The following is an 18342-nucleotide window of genomic DNA, read 5'->3' as shown; positions in this document are numbered from 1 at the left end:
CAAACAATAAGAAAAAAACTGCTTCATTACTTGAGCAAATTCCACTCGAGGAGATGGAAATATATCAAAAACAGGTGTGTGATAATTTGCTCCAATACCAATGATGAGAATTCAGACTTTGTTTGACAAATATCTTCAAAGGGAACCAAAGAGTACCAGACGATTGCCCAAAAATCCAAAAAACAAAGAGAACAAAGAATTTTGACTCACACATAGGACGATCATTTACATCTCACAAATCTTTATTTATAGATGCCAAAACCTATAAATACAATAAAAACTGCACCATCCATCTTCCAAATTCCAACTCAATGTTTATTTATTTTCATCTATCTCTGTATAATATTGTCTATCTAATATTTTCTGGAAAAATATTAATTAATAATATATAAGCTATTACAAATATCTCTAATGTGAAATTTAAGAGTTGAAATAAAATTTAAAAGACATAACAATTCATCAAAGGTTATGGCAAGTTCTTGCATCTTTAGGAAGGAAAAAACATATAAACTTCTACGATTTCTAAAAGATTCTCAATACATCATTCAATTCAAATGAAGACAGATAAAAAGGAGTTCTAGCACATCATAATTTAAGAAGTAACTAAAAACAAAGGCTTGATATTTCTCAATAAGATGTTGGGAGTTCCAATAAATGTTTATCTACTAAATTTTCATTGCTTGAACCACGGAATGGAAACATGAAGAATCAAGTTCTTTGTGGGATAGGATGTCTGTCAAAAGACTCCCAACTAGCAATAGCTTTTGCAGCTATCTAGTCAAAATATGTTAGTTGTTTAGGATCACTTCATGTAGCCCATTTTGCAAATATTTGTGAAGGACATTGTAACCTTTGCGAAAAAAGCCCAAATGCATAGGGCACAAAAGGATATGAACAATAATAGAAATTATAATTGCTAATCAAAATTGAAGACGGCATTTTACAAAGTTGTTGATATGAAATGTCTTTATTTATCTGAGTCTGATTTGAAGTGTGGTTACAGCTGCACCTAGTTGTCTTTAAGTCTATAGCTATTAACACTTTTATGTTAAGTCATGAATTTCAGTCTGATTCTAAGCTGACTCCATCTTTACTCCTGTAAACATTACAAAGAAACTTGCTCGGTGCATGACACAAATTGCCTTTGCTTTTAATAATAAGATGGAATGCTAACCAATTTTAAACTCCCACACAGTAGAAATAGATGTTACTCTATTAGCATCAAGGAAACAATCGACAATGATCATTAGAAAAAACTCCTTATAAACTAGGAGACACACTCTCATGAGCAAACAAGACATGCCCTCGTCATGACACGCCCTGTTAATCATGATAGCTAAAGATAATACTGATTGGTAGAGATTTCTGCTTGTTTCTAAAGTGCATAACTTTCTTCTTAGCCTCAGCTTTCCTTAACTTCCATTTTAAATATTTTTTAGCTCTTTTTTTTTACAACACACTGCATTATTACCTTGTTGTTTGCAACAATAAAAAAATTGTTTACTTATCTCTTTTATCTTTTCATTAGACCCAGACTCATGTCCAAATTGTTAGATGTTCATCAGAAAAAACTTGTGATTTAAATCCTCCACTTTTCCTCAAGAATAAATACTATAAACATATCAAGTGTCTGATTTGGTGTTTTGCTCAAGATAGAAACAATATTTAAGTTGGGATGCACACTTTTAATAAATTGTTTCCCAATACACATCATCAAGAGTGGCATTCATACCTGCAAGTTGTCTCACGCCCATTTTGAATGTGCAAGTATGTGCTGCAACACCAATTCCTTATCATTTTTTTAAACAAAAAAATCCTTTTTAAATTTATCTTTTCATCTGCCGCTTTTGAGCAATTTCCATTTCTTTAAAATTCTTCATTAAGTTGAAGTGATGTAAAAAAGCGTCTCACTAACCAGATCCAATCATTGTTGCATCCCTTTTATCTTTAGCTTCCCATAATGCAGTATTCTGATCTGCAGCATTTTTAATATCGCTACTGTCTATCCCCTAGAGTTCTATTTTCATAAAATGCAACTATGTTTTCAATCGCAATGCATAGAAGTTACTAGTTGTAAATTTCTCTATAATGTTAGGTGATGCAATGAAAAAAGTTATTGCAGCCACAAAAGATGAACTTGATAACTCCAGCCTCTTTTGCTTGCCTATTATAAGAAGTGATTTCAGTTATTATTGGACCTTCTATTTTGCTAAAAAATCCAAATGTCCTTTAAAAACCTTGTATTCCCAAATGGCCACATCGTTCTCTTCAAAGGTCTAATATTATTTCAAGGTCTGTTATCCCCTCTGGCAACTATTGCCCACATCCACCCCCTCAGTTCCAGTAGCGTTGATCTACTTCTGGTAATAGCTGTAGTCCTATAAAACCTTTCTAAATCTTAAGTGTTGGTTTTACCATAGACATCTGGGGCAAACAAGCATGAATTGTGTGCAAAAATTAAATTAAAAACTTCCAAGCTGGACTCTTCACCCCGATTCATTTCCAAATCCGCCTGATCTGTGCCCAAAAACAAGGACTTCCTGCGCCAAACCATCGAATGGTTTAGATGAATTCAACGGAGCAGTGCAGCTCTCTAATATTAGTAGTTAGCTGGGATGGTAACTAAAAAACTATAGTCAACACCATTGGCTGTGCATGTCTAGTGCTAGTAATATGGGTGGGTGGGTTGCCACGGATTCAATGTAGAAGTTTTCTTGAGGAAATTGTCTATTTGAACAAGAACAATCTGGAAATCTTCAGGCTAGATGTCCAATCTGAACTTCAGAGATTGCAGCAAACTCTGGTGAAAGTTTTTATGAACTTTCCATACCAAAACACTTAGAACTTGTTTTAACTCCTTTCAATCTGTATTTTGCCAGCAAACTCTTAGTTCAGGGCATTCATTCTCTTCTGTTAAAGAGAATAATAGATGGGTAGGGGTGTCTATGTGCCACTATGCACCCATTTGGGCTCTTCTGCTACAATAAGGATACAAGCATAGGGGTCACTGTGCCTGCATACCAAAATCTTCACTTCACGGTTTCTCAATCTTCTACATACAGCACGTTGACGAACCTCAGATGTAGGTATATTCATTTCACTCAAATCCAAAAAATGATATTCTTTATTCATCTCCATAGTTTGATAACATGAATATAAATTAGGAGAGAATGTTATCCAGGTTATTGTTATACCACCTCTATATACGAATTAAGAGTGATCCTTATTTGGGGTATTGTTACACCACCTCTTTATATGATTATAAATTTATAAGTATAACTATTAATGACAAAACATAATTTATTTATTAAATGTGAAGGCATAAATCTATGCTAATGTGAAGCCAATGCTCCAACAAAATATACCTGCAAATAACTACAGATACCATACGGGTACTTCATAAGATTATTCATTGATAGACATGAGCCTAGCGTATCGAAACTTGGAATATCACCACTGAACAAAGCCATTATCAATCAGTCATCAAGAACATACCCTATCAGGAAAAGATCCAGAGAGATGAGAAAGAATGTGTAGTCAATCAACGCAGCACCTTTGTTAATCATCAATTAAGGCATTACGATCAGCTACTGAGGAGCTAAAGCATCTGTGGGCCTTTTATGCTAGTCATTAATACCTAGGAAAATCATTTAGTATTTAAGAGGAAACTTTCTTTGCAAGAAGGCAATGCAAATTTCTAGATCTTCAGCATTGCATGTGTCTTCTTGATTTATTTGATTTAAAAATATATAGAACATCGGCTAGTTCCTCTGACTGTATAAAACAGAACTTCATTGGTGATCAAGCAACTCAACAAAAAATGCAGCCAATTTATATCCTGAACATTTTATTGTGTACCCGGTGTGCAATCTAAAACCTGAAAATTTCCTTATGTCACAGGACTTAGCTTAGACTCGGAAACACTTGTAAGCCCGGTTTATCTTGGCCCCAGATGAGCCCAGCTGGTTCAGTTTTCATGACTTTGGCAAGGCTCTCGAGATTTTATATTAGTAAACATTTCAATATGTTATACATTTTTTATTCACCAAGTTTCCTGCAAAGATTTGATGCTGATTTTTGCAAAGTGCCAAGCCCACTTTGACTCTGTCATTCCAAGTTGTTGCCAATGAGTCTGGTTGGCCATTCATTACAAAACTTCTTAAATTCATAGGAAATCCTCTTTAGGAGGTTTCTATATACAAGGCTTTTGGCGTTTGTTCTTGGCCTTAAACTCCAAAACGTTTTAGCAATTTTCTTCTTATCAAGTGCAAATGAAGATATTGGCATTAAGTAGAGTCGAGCATGGATGCGTACGCATACAACACTACTGATGTCTGTCTAACCATGCTATTTTTTACAAAATAAGCCTTCCGCAACTAATGCTGGTGATACAATATTAAGACACAAAGTTAGCGATACAGAACAACAAAAGGCAGTATAGAACAAACATTACTTTTAAAATAGTAAGAGGAGGCATATGATACCCCGTCTTTGCCACAGACGGTGTCCCAGCTTGCTGATATGCCACAGCAAGATGGAGTATGCTCGTGACATTTGGCAACAGAGGCTCGCTTATAATAACCATGGCCTCTTAAGTTGAAAGTTCTAAATCGGAATGACCTTTAATATTTGCAACCGTCGTATATACTTAAGATTCCATAGACAATGGAGGAAGAGACGTGGTAACCCCTTTCACTTCAAATTTTAAAATCTAGCAATAGCAACATATAAATCATTGAAATCATGTCGGAAGTACCTGCTTGAGGAGCTCCTTCTGCATAGCCAGCACCTTCTTACTCTGTTGTACAGTAGCTTGCATAGCTCCATCTGACATTTGATCTTCACTATTGGGATCTTCATTCTGTGCATTTACAACGATCCTCCCTCTGTTTTTGAAAGATTTTGTTTTAGCATATGAGAGTAACAGATTCCTCTTCGAAGATGCCAAATGCCTGTAAGAAAAACCTTTAGCTGATGCAAAGTTCGGAATCTTTCCCCGAGTAGAAAACTTCTCTGCGACTGGAAAAGGTGAAGCCAGACCAGAAATAGGAGAGTAGGTGTTCTCAAAATGCACAATCATTTTAGAAAATGGGGAAGGAAAAGACAATGAATAACAGAAAATTGAGAAAAGGGAGTGCCAGAGCAAATATAGGGACGATTAACGTTTAGCTTTCTTGTGAGCAATCAAATAAAATATCCTCCAGTGAAATCAGAAAATTACAATGAACTGAACCGAATAGGAACGATATATTTTATACCCTCGTGAAAGGCCAAATCACAAAACCAGAATACAATGACTTGGGGCAAATATAAGAAACTCGGGACTGATTTCAGCAAAAAAAAATCGAAATTAAACCCACATCAAATCTTTAGGGCACCCGTTTGGTTGACTGCTGTAAGGATCAAAGGCATAAAAGAGAAGTATCAAGCTCCAGCAATGTAGAGCCTCCAGTGACATTATAGGCCTAGGGCAAAATAGGGAAAATACCTCATATGGCTGAAAATATATTCCCCTGAGAAAACCAAAGAAAGAAGAGAGAAACCATCCAGAAATGGCGCTATTACCTTGTATGATCTACGCAAATTTGAATGCAAGAGAGCATGAATATAAAGCTGAATCAAACCAAGAATAGAGGGAATTTTGCCAGAATGGATGATGTCACTGAAATGGGGCATATAACAGAAACTCCCCAACCCAAATTTAATCAAATCCGCAAGAACTAGAAGATTCCCACGTGAGAAAAAATGTGATGGCCGAGGGATGAACCGTCGAAAATACACCACAGAATAATGAGTGGCTCAGTGCTTAAATATGTAAACATCAGTGGGGGCAAATTTTATTTGTCCATTCTGTTCTTGTAAACGTGCAGGGTGGTGTTTTGCATGTCTGTATAAGAGGAACAATGAATCTTACCGATTCACCGTATTTTTTTATTGGAACTGATTCACCATATTGCCCCACCTCAGAAAGGTACGTGAATCCAGAGGATGCATTTTAATTTTGCATCGATAGTGATAAACTTTATTTTTCATGTAAACGCGTTCCCCGTTTATAAGCGCAAGGTTATATAGGTATTAGTGAGAAGGATACCTTGATATTGTCGAGATTACTCGGTATCTATTCTCCATTAATTAATCGATCGCCACACAAATGAATAAATAAATATATAAAACAAAATGCTGTCAGGCCTAAATTTGATGTCTCTGCACTGTACTTTCTTAGATATAACTAGTATTTGTATTGTATTAAAAGGAGGTGTAATGGTTAAGTTGTTAAAATATATTGGAGGTACAAATCAGATAATGTGAGAATTATATTTAACAAGGACGCAAAGCGTCAAGTTCCTGCCATGAGTATGATTAGTTTAGAATAAATAAAAATAGAGATAAAGATAGAGGGAGAGGAAGATGGAGAGAAATACATAGAGAGATAGAGAAAGGTAGAGGAAAAGATAAAAATAGAAAGAGAGAGAGATAAGGAGATAGATAGATAGATAGAGAGGAAGAGGTAGAGGGAGAGATAAAGGTAGAGAAATAGATAGATGAGTATATAGGGAGTGGAAGAGATTGATAGATATGGAGGGAGAGAGAGGGGGGGAAATAGAGGTATATGTGACAATATGATAAAAGGATAGAGAGAAAGTGATATAGAAGGACATAGAGAGAGGGGGAGAGTTAGAGAGAGATAGGTAAAACTAGTATTATCTATTTTTTAAAACTATATTAAAGAGTGGATAATTTTATAATCAAGATATATTAAATTAAAAGGTCACAAAGGACTAATATCCATTAGTAACTAAAACTATCAAACGTGAATAAAACAAAGATTAATGTTATTAACTTAAGATCAAACATTATGTTAAATAGAATGAGCATGTTTGTAAATTATTAGAGGTAGTTAAATAATGATAGAATAGGGAGTGTAATATCATAATAGTATGATGTTACTAAAGAAAAAAAACAAGAAAATCTTTACTTAAAGAAATTAAGAACTCTCTTCTATCCTATCAATGCACATGTAAAAAAGACAAAATAAACTTAATTTGATAACAAAGTGAAAGGAACAATTACCAAAAACTATGATACAAACTTAAGTTTGTATAAAAGAAATATTGAAAATCTAAACATTAAACTAGTTTACTTTCACTAATGTAAATGAAGTCAAAACTTTTTGAAGCTCAAATTTTAAAAAAAATATATTAATAACTGTCTATTAAAATGATTAATTATAGAAAAATATTAAAATACAAAATTCAAAACATATTCTAAGTAAAAAATAAATATCCTTGCCCATGCCAAACAAAAGAACAAGTTAATATAGACAAATATAAAAATTTATCCATACACAATTCAATATTAAATAATATTTTTAAAATATTTATTTATCATAAGATAATTTTTTTTTTTAAATCAAATAAAAACACTTAAAACATATTCATATGACTTTAAAATAATGAATGTTTAAAATCATTATAAATTTCCTTTAAAAAGTTTCTTTTAAACTTTCAAATACACGGTGTGTGGTGGGGTTAAAATGTTTGCATATGGATTTGTGCGGTTAACAAATCAAGACCCAAAAATAATTCCTGTATTGGGCAACGTACATGCACATCCGTGAAAAAGCAAAGCCATTGGTTTCAAAAAAGTGAAGCGGTGGGGAAAGGTTAGGCCGTCTGACATTTGTTTACGTACATCGGAAAAATGTGACGATGGAAACTGGGATGAGTTCTGACAGCTCATCAATTCCATTTCATGTAATTTGGAGTAGATGAAAGTAAAGAGAAGAAATAACTAAAATAAATTTTAAAAATTAAATAAAAATTGAAAATTGAAATAAAATAAACTAAATGTAAATTCAAAATATATTAAAATCTAAATATTTAAAAAGTTCAATAATAAATAATACACTTGTTTAGTTGATAAATAATTAAATTAAAAAGGAAATAAATTCTTTTATTTATCTTGACTATAGTTACAATGTAAATCCAAATTGAAAATAATGAACAAGGTTAGGGTTATTATTTATTTTAAATATTTTTTTCTCTTAATAGTCATAATAAATATATATTTTTATCAATGTTAAAATTGTTTGATATTAATTATATTTTTTATAAATGTTTTTATTTATATTTAAATTATATTAAACTTAAAAATAATATTATTTTTATTTTTTATTAACTTAATAAATGTATTATATACGAAAGTTACTATTATATATTAATAATTTTAATAATTATTTTTAATAACATTTATATTTATATTTTGATTTCGTTTTCTATTTTAATTTTTAATTTTAATTTAAAAGTATTTCTAATTATTTATATCAAAATTTTAAATTTTTATTTTTAAATATAAAGTCAAAATATAATTATTTTATAATAATTTAAATTCTAATAAAGATTATTAATTTAATAAAATTGATATAAATAAAAAAAAATCCCGAGCAAGTAAAAAGAACTCTAAAAACTCCGTGAAAGGGGCATGAAAAGTTTGAAAAAGAAACCGTCAGTTATATGGTAAGACAAACTATAAAACAACAAGCCCTAAAAATTACCTTTTTCTTATATTCACTACCCTCGAATATGTCACCGGGCGTGAATTCGAGATCAAAGTACAGTGCTTGAGAGTTGTGTACTAACCGCAGAAAGAGCATTAATTATCATGCATGCCCGTTAGAATTTTTTAAATTATTTGACTGCTTTGGTTGTACAAACAGCAAGCTCTCATTTATTAAATGTACAAAAATGAGTATTTTTTTGTTTCGAAAATTGAATTTTCTACCTACTGTTTTCAATATGGTCCAATGAGAGTAAAGAAAAATGATGTTTTTGTAATTACATAAAATAAAAAATAAATATGAACTATAGACTTGTTTAAAATTCTTAAATCTGATTGGTCAGCTAAAAAAAAAAAATGACCAAGATGAATGCATAAGTATCCTGCCTAGGGCAGGAACTAATAATGATAATAATTTATAGTATGCTACAATAAACATAAATCAACAGTGGAGATTCTCCTCATAAATCCCTTAGCATTCTTCACTAATAATAAAGTTGTTTTACGATCTAAGGAAACAATTAACTTATGAAATAGATTAAAGTGAATAGATTTGATCTTGATAATTGATATTTCTTGTTTGTTGTTGATGTTCACATTTTGAGGATGACCTTGTCATGATTTGACATTGATTTTTGCAAAACAAAATTTTGAGAGAGTAAGTCGATTAAAGTAAATATATATATAATCGACATTATGTAATGCAAATCGACTGAAGTAAATAAAGTTATTATTCGTTATTGACGTTGACTTCTTGTAGATGAGTTTGTCATGTATATGAGTGGATTCCTATAAAATAAAAATTTGGGAAAGTGAGATTCATGTATTGTGAAGAGTTTAAGATAATGTAAAAGGATTGGATTGGGAATCACATACCTTTCATTTATATAGTGGTAGTAGTTGTTTGTAGTTAAGCTTCCTCTCTTTTTCATATAATTGTCTATGGATTGTTTTGCATTTTAGAGTACCACTCAAAGGAGAATGTTTGTTGAATATGAAGGTTGTTTAATGTTGTTACCCTAGATATAGTTATAAATCTTGGTTCTTGTTTTTCTATTTTATCGATATTGATTGTTGGTTTTTTGTAGTGTTAGACCTTTGGATTTGTGTATAGTGATTGCTTATGCCATTGAAAGTGATGTTTGCATACAATTACCTAGTGACACTGGTATTATAGGTACAACTTTTGGGTCATTTTGGTTCCATGATGGCCTGTTGTTATTATCGATCCTTGCTATAACATACAATGGAACATCTAGTGCTTTGGAGTCAGGACTATAAACAATTTTGATGACCTCGCCAAGAGATCCATTTACAAGTCCTACTTGCATCCATATGTTGGTTGTTAGCATGATTCGTTGGCCCTTGCATCTAGTTGCATTTGTTTTTCAAGTTGTTCATCATTAACTTCAAAATTAGGTTTGCTTCTAGTTTTTGTTGCAGTACTTATTGCAATTGGATGATTTAGTAGCATTAACATTCTTCTATTGTGTAGTCTTACTAAATCGCTTGTAGCAAATAAGTGCATTGAGTTGTCAAATTATTATTTTTCTATTGTTCTAACTTATTCATTTGTGCAAGTCATTAACATTTCCCAATATTCTTGTGTTGGTTCTACATTCCATATATTTTGTAATGCTTGAAAAATTTGTGATTGAGTTGGAGTTTCACTTTGTTGATGAAACATTATTTGTAGTGTAACAACTATCATAAATTGGTCACATAATGTTTTAGCATTTGATTGTGATGCGTAGATCGATTTGTCTGTGACTAGTGGTAGTTGTGTGAGATTGCTTATTAGAATAATAGATACTCCACCAAAGTACACATGTTGTTGGTGAGGAAATGCTTCGCAAAGTCTATCATCTATTTTTAGTAGTATCTTTGGCCCTACGAAGCTCATCTCGTCAATGAGGATGTACCTTATATGTTTCACGTCTTCTTGAAATGTTGTTAGTGTTTGTCCTTGTAATGGTTGCATTTCTTTAATTGGAATCATGGGTGTTGAATATAGTTGATGCGTGTATGTTAAATGCAACAATTCGTGTAGGAGCTAGTGCAAGTATTTGGCTCTTATATTGTGGGTCTCACTCTGCAATGCATTTCTTATGCAAGCAATAAGATAGGATTTTCCAATTCCTATCCTTCCTTGAATGATCATGTGCAATAGTTTATTTGAGGAATGGTTTTTGTTGTGATTTGTAATTATTTTAAGTGCTAGTTTTTGTTTTGATGATAGTGTTTACTTTGGGAGATCGAAGCTTATTGGCATGTGTTCATTTTGGTTGCACATTTTATTCATGTTTATGAATTGTGTGGTAGTGCTATGTAAATTTTTCCATAGAGTATGTTGATGTCATGCATTGTTGTTGTCAGACTCACACACCTACCAAGTATTTTGAGTTCATCCAAATTGACATTATTTGTAAGTCTCATTTATGAAGATAATTCTCATTTGTTCATTTCTATTGTATATGTTGTCTTGGTGGCATTTCAGAGTCAATTTTTGTTTTAATGGTGCAGTTGATATGTTTACATTCATTTGCTTCCAATTTATGATTATTATATCTTTAGTTATCCATACATCAATTTGTATGTCAAGAAAATGCTTGTATAAGAGTAGCTCACTCCAACAAAATGTTTCAAAATGTTTCAAGTCCTCATTTGGAATGTTGTAGAGCTTTGGGATGACATTGACAATAGATTTTGCTTTCCTCTCTTTCCATTTGCATCGTTTACAAGATGCAGCATAAGAGACAAATCTTGCAAATTTAAACAATGTAATTGTTTCTAGTTTTGGAGGTCGACTAATGTAGGAATGTAAATAGCTACATTAGAGTTTTCTCTCATCTGTTGTTCTTGTTAGTCAATGGAATAATTTTTGACAAACATTCAAATACATAAAAGGTCGATTAAAAATGACAAGTGGCAATTTTTGGAGCACATGACATGTTTCTCATGCTCCTATATCGCATTTTGCAATAATTTTGATCATGAATTTATTATATGTCGTCAGAGCTTGGTCCTTTTCTTTCTGGTGTGTAGATATTCTAGTAAGTATATCAATGCAACTCTCAAATGTTCTCTTTGCTTTTGATGCATACTTGGCAATGTATTGAGAACAAGTGTACGTGAGATAGTAGGTTGGCAATCTATGTTAGCTCTCCATATTGAAATCATTGTTGCATGATAAGGTAGAGATATCATGTTCTTTCCATGGAGGTTTGTATCATAAATCTAGGCTTTTCCCCTTCTTGCATAAGTATGTTCCCTCTTTGCATTTTGTATGCCCTTGGACATGATTAATTATCTCTTCATAATAATCATACGTATTCGCAACAAAGATCTCAATTGTGTTTAGTAAGTATGGATCATCAAGTGGATATTAATGTATTGTGCTATTTTTGTGAGATGCATCATGGGGATTCTAAGCAGTGACATGTGTCAAAGAATTTTCTTTCTTTTACAACTTCTACATTGTTTTTCAATCAAGTGTCCATGTTGAGTGCATTTGAAGCCAAAGGAATCCATGTACATGTGCATATCCTCGATGTTGCAATTCATATATGTACCAATAATATTTCACATAGAGAAGTTTTTGAATGACTTCCTCACATAAGATTGTGAATCATTGATGTAGGTATAAGGATGTGCTATGGGGCTTACTTATTATGTTATTTGACTCGTTTTTATTTGTTTGTAGTGTAAATGCCATGTCTTTTGAGAGTAGTTGTTGTGGATTAGGCTACTTTGTGTCTATTGTGTTTAATGTGAAGAATAGAGTGTGTGGTCCTATTTGGTTGATCATGTTTTTTTTTGTTCAACACGACACTTGTTTCAATATGGTCTTGTGCCTCTCGTGGAGGAGCCAAAGTGCATAAGTTGATTAGCTAATTATGTGTTAGAAAGATTTTTAAGGTGTGCACAAAGGTTTTCAATAGTGATTGGTATGTTTTCTTCTACATTCTTTTTATTGAAAACATTGCAAGTCCTTGGCTATGATGGTGCGTCATTAGGTTAAAGATGAAATATCAAAGCCTCAAATTCCTTCCAAATCTTTGGTTGTGAAATCTCGTCAAGTGCAATGCATATTCATGCATTTGCACGTCTTTAATTTGTGGTTGCATTTATAGCGCATTCTCATTTGGAAAGAGTGTGGGAAATGTCATATCGAGTAAGCCCTTGGTATTGTTTTAATTTATCGGATATGAATTTATTTTAGGCCAGTCAATAATGTTATTAGCATGATTTTCAAGTTCTAGTGTTTGTTTAATAATTTGTAGCCCATGTCATTTGTTTGGTAGCCTAGCTAAAATGATGGTGCATGTGTTGTTCCATTTCCAGGTTCATCTTCATCAACATTTGTTTCATTTTGTGTGACCACTATTTATTTGTTAGTTTCAATAGTTTAAAGCCTGTAAAAATTTTGTGCTTGTTTTAGGGATTCGTGCTAAGCAGTGGACACTTATGGTAACATCACTATAGCATGGGTCATATTTAACCTTGTAGTGCAATGCATCTCTAAAGTGACTTTTTCTAATCTAACAGTCGCAATAGTGTCCTTGTGTATGCAATATTCGAACTATCAGGACATCTAACTCTTTTATTCTATGTGGAAGTACTTTTACAATGTTCTTGATGTCTTGTGGGAAGTTAATCGTGTGACGATTGTATTTGTATTGAATTTCAAGAGTGTGGGTTACTTGTAATGTTGAGTTTACTCTTGCAATGAGCATCTTTTCCACTTGATTGAGGTTTTTCAACATTGTATGTTGTTCTCTTGAGTCCAAATTATTGAGCGACGAGAATCGATGTATGCCTTTCTTGTTGAAATATCTTATGCAAATAATAGTACCATTTGATGAGTTTAGAGGCATGATAGGGTATCATTCCTCACATATAATGCATGTTTCAAAGGTTGCTAATGAGTCCACTCTCTATTGAAATATTTTTAATACTATTGTGAATATAGTTATAAGGAAAATACAAGCACAACTACTAAACATAAGTTCTTTCTATACAATTATGATTCTTTATAATAATCAAGTGTACTTAAAATGTATATAAAATAAGCGATATTGAAATAAGTAAATTTTTCACATTATTGCATAGATACATATAACTTGTCTTTGGAAAGTTCAAACTTGGCCATTTACATATATGTATATTTAAAAAAATGTGTACATATTGTTTTGTAGACAAAAACATGGAGTATATTATACACTTGAATGCATTGCAATGAGCCTAGGGCTAGTCATTATTGTCATTCCACATTTCTTTGATTATATACAAAATGAGTGAAATATGTAATTTTGAAAGAAGTAAATTTTGCACATTAATATCCATCTATACAATTGTAGTCAGAGAAACTATTAGTAACAAATTATAAGAGTTGAAAAGCTAGCAATTTTTTTTGTTAAACAATGTTGAATTATTTTACTCATTGTGATCTACTTGATTGAGGATTGTTGTATTCTATCAAGTGTATTATCAATCCAACTATAATCTCCTTAAAAGCTATACAATGATTGTGCTTCTTGGGTAATGATGCTTTTTGTTTATGCACTTCATCGAACATATCTACTCTATACCAATTGTTCTACTTAGGCCCATGCCCAAAGTTTGAGATAGCTAAAATTTGGATGCGGTGATCTAAGCCCAAATTTCCTTTGTGCATAAGCTTGATTGCATTTGTAGTTAACAATGTAGCCATGGTTTAGGGAGTCTAACTGTTCCTACAAAATTATATTGGATGCAAAGTACAATGTGGTTAACATTGTTGAAGTTATATTTTATTTACTTCTTCGAATGATAGAGAATTGAGCCTATGAGAATTTCAAAACACCATATTTGTAAGACAACATAACTAATTTAATGGAGGATGCCTTTTAATCATGTCAAGTATTTTTTTTCTCAAAAATAAAATGAGAAGACACAAATATTAGATCGAGTAATATTCTATTTAATTTAATGGTGTAAGGGAGAATTGGTACAATGATAGTGCGTCGAGTACATAGTAAATAATAGTTAAGTCTTGCAATATACATTTGCTACAAAAAGTAGATCACTCAACATAATGTTCATCATTTCACCAATCTTGTTCAAGATCGCAAAAATACTTAGCTAGAGAATCTTCTCTTCCTACTACATTATCTAAAACATCTTAAGTGAATGTTGTGGGAAAGGGGTCATATACACAAGCCTTATTAGGCTCTCTAAGGTCCCAAAATATTTTCTTATTTCTCGTATCTTCTTTTCTTCTATGTGTGACCATAAGACTAATTCACTTAGCACTTTTATAGGGGTAACCTTGATCTTGACACTCGGGTCTAGATGATATGGTCTCTTTTTCAATGGTTTTGTACCAACACGGGTTTGAATCTTCCCCAATAGTGCTTTCTCCCTAATTCATTTAAACTCAATAATTTTTTGAGAAATCAAACCTTTGTATTCTTTCAATACTTATACCATCTTCAATTAACTCTTGTTTGCTCCATAAATTTACCATTTTTGTTATTTTTGGCGTGCCATCATGAGCTACATTTTCTTCCTAAATTTTTGTTTAAAGTTAAGAAGTTGGAAACATTGCTTTGATACCATGTTCTAAAGATGCATACAACCACATGAAGATGAAGTAAACATGTATTCATATGGAGTAGACCTAAAAAACATTTAAACCTAAAGAACTATCTTCAATCATGTGCTCAACAAAGAAATTTCACCAATGAGGAAAGCATAGAAATAATGAGAAGTGTACAATGGAGGAATGTGCAAGTGAAGAGTTGCACAATAACTTCGAGAATCAAGGAGTGATCCTTTATTTTCCTAAAGACTACATCTCCAACATTCCATATTATAAGATTGTGAGGTAGAAATGGAAGATGCCTAAGAGGAGTCCTAACACATGACTACTACTTTCAAGTCATCAAGCAATAAAACCAAGTAACCTATAACTTGTTAAAGATTCAAGATGCTATCAAGTTAATCCTATTTACATAACAAACCTAGTATATAAAGCAAATGAAGAAAAATATAATGCATTTCAACATCCCCCATAAACATAGTTTAGGTAGTTAGTGATGATGATGGATTCCAAAAACTAAGCCATGTTAGGTCTCTACATACGTTATTGTTCCCTTATAAGCAAAGAAAATGATTAAACATGTAAGAAAAAACTCCTCTTTAAAAGAAACAAAAGAGCAAGATACTGAGATACCTTATGAAATATGTTATGCTACCCCAAGAAGTTGTAGAAACATTTGCTAAAGAGCAATTCCACTACTATATAACTGAAGAACCTTCGAATCAATCAGGATCAAAGAGGTACTAAACAACACTACACAAACAACCAATTTTTTTTACCCTATTGAAGATGTAAATGACATGATACCGATAGTCTCATAAATATTAGTTAACTAGCCAAAATGTATTTGTAAACAAATATCTACTATTATCTATAATTGAAATGGAAATAGATCCTTTTATAATCCATGATACCCGTGATCTATTTTTGAATCTACATATGACTTTATGATAATATAGAACTACCTCATAAAGAAACCTTTTTTAAATCTACAAAATCTCTATATATAATAAAACCACCAAATTTAGAAGACCACCATTGTCAAAAGAAGCTTTTATTAGGAAGACCACCATTGTCAAAAGAAGCTTTTATTAGGAAGACCACCATTGTCAACAGCAAGATTACCAAACAAGAATTATAAAAAAGGGGGTGGGATTTTGAGACTAGGTAGAAGGTGCCATTTCAATTCTTATGATATTTACAAAAGGAAGAGGAGGCACGGTTATGCAAGAATAGCGTTAAAATTTGATTGGCCCACTCTGTCACAGATTTTCCTGGTTCAAGCCAATCATGGAGGACAAAATGCCTCACTTATATCAATATGGAAAAAGGAGGACATTTGTATTGAAAGCGCCGTACGCGTGGCCCGGATGGGATTCGAACCTCCAATGAATGGCCGTCCAAGGTTAATATTAGATAGGCACCCAATGCCGTGGAAGGATGGGGCCAAAATAAACTACTTTTTAAAGAAAAGCATTTGGATGTGAATTCATCCTTCCAATAAAATGATGATTTGCAAAAGAAAAAGTATCTATTATGACCCATGTTTCGATGATGATAAGGTGTAGGTGTGGGTGGATGTTTTCCACTCATTTTTTAAATTATTATGTTGAAGGCGTCTCTTTTTATGAGATGGACGAGTTAAAGTTTACAAATCAACGGTCAAAGTTGACGGAGAGACGTGCAAGATGACTGCATTGTCTACAATCGTCGAATCATTTCCGTCATCACCGTTTTTCTTGCATTTATTCTTCACGGTTTTTCCTACCATTCTCACGATTCGAGCTTACTTCATATTTTAACTGGTTTTATTTCTTTGTTTTAATTGGCTTTCATCCAAAGAGAATTATCCAGGTCTACTCCACAAAATTTGCACAACGTAGAAAGATTCACGTATATTTATTTTCATTGCATACACGTTAGGTATTTCTTTAACTAAAAATCTAATATTGTTTATATTTTCATCTTTTAAAACTTAGTTATTTATTTATTTTATTAATTATAAACAGTTATTAATTATATGTTTAAAAAAAAAATTTATTTTCAATTTTTAAAATTTTAACAATTATAATATATAAGCAATAAATTATATGTTTATTTTTTATTTTTTATTATATTATAATATATTAATAATTGATTAATGTCTATTATATGAAAATATTAATAATATTATTATTATTTTTAATTTTTTAAAAATTATTTTATAAATCTATTATTCATTATTAATTTATTTTAAATTAATTTTTATTTAATATTTATATTCTATATATTTAAATTTTGCATTTAGTTTTTATTTTATTTTTTAAGTAATTTTGAATTATATCTTTTTACAAAATTACAAATAATAATTAAAATTTATTAAAATTAATTTTTACTTTTGATTCATATAATATTATTAATATTTGAATTTAATAAATTAAAAAAAAATAATAATAATTTAATCATTTATCAACTTAATATATAATTAATACACAATATATTTTTTAATATAGTACAAATTAAATTGTGTTATTATATATTATATTATATAATGTAAATTATTAAAATTATTTCTAAAGTAATATTATAATTTTGATATCTCCATTGATTCAAATAACTCCTCTTGAAACTATTGGGTTCCACACAATGATTTTCGACTCAAGTTTAATCACTAGTCACCTTTAGACATAATAGCTCTTGTATTAATAACATTATAGTTATATTTATTAATAGATATTATATTCTATAATTATTATATAATATAATATATATTAATAAATATATCCCTCTATCTATATCTCACCCTATCTCCCTCTCCCTCACTCTCTCTATATATTGGCCTACCTCTCCCTCTCCCCCTCTCTCTCTACATATTGGGCTCTGTATTCATCATCTTGCTCTCTCTTCCTCTCTACCCATCTCTCTCTCCATCTCCCTCTTCTTCTCTTTCCCTTTTGTACCTATCTCTCTCCCTTTCTTTCCCTCCTCTCTCTATCTCCCCCTTTATCTCTCCTCATCTCTCCTTCCCTTGCTCCCTTCCTATCTCCCTATTTTTTTCTCTATCTCTTCTTCTCTTTCTCTTCCCATATATCTCTATCTTTCCTTGTATATCTCTTCCTCTCTTTATCTCCCTCAATTGATCTCTCCCTTTCCCTATCTCTCCCTCTCTCTTTATATATTTGTCTACATCTACTCTTTGTCTCTATCTTTGTCTCTCTCCCTCC

General features: G+C 31.6%; 1 protein-coding gene across 1 annotated transcript in view; it reads right to left on the bottom strand.

The window, feature by feature from the left end:
• Positions 1-5990, bottom strand: part of LOC131029957 (granule-bound starch synthase 2, chloroplastic/amyloplastic) — a 66570-nt gene extending 60580 nt beyond the window's left edge. The window contains exon 1 of the mRNA XM_057960643.2: positions 4757-5990. Within this exon, the coding sequence (XP_057816626.2) occupies positions 4757-5080 (324 nt within the window). The 5' untranslated portion in view covers positions 5081-5990. The remainder of the gene's footprint in view (positions 1-4756) is intronic.
• Positions 5991-18342: the final 12352 nt, after the last annotated feature.

Source organism: Cryptomeria japonica, chromosome 10 (assembly GCF_030272615.1).
Source record: "Cryptomeria japonica chromosome 10, Sugi_1.0, whole genome shotgun sequence".
Taxonomy (NCBI): domain Eukaryota; kingdom Viridiplantae; phylum Streptophyta; class Pinopsida; order Cupressales; family Cupressaceae; genus Cryptomeria; species Cryptomeria japonica.
This window is presented reverse-complemented; position numbering and strand designations above follow the sequence as displayed.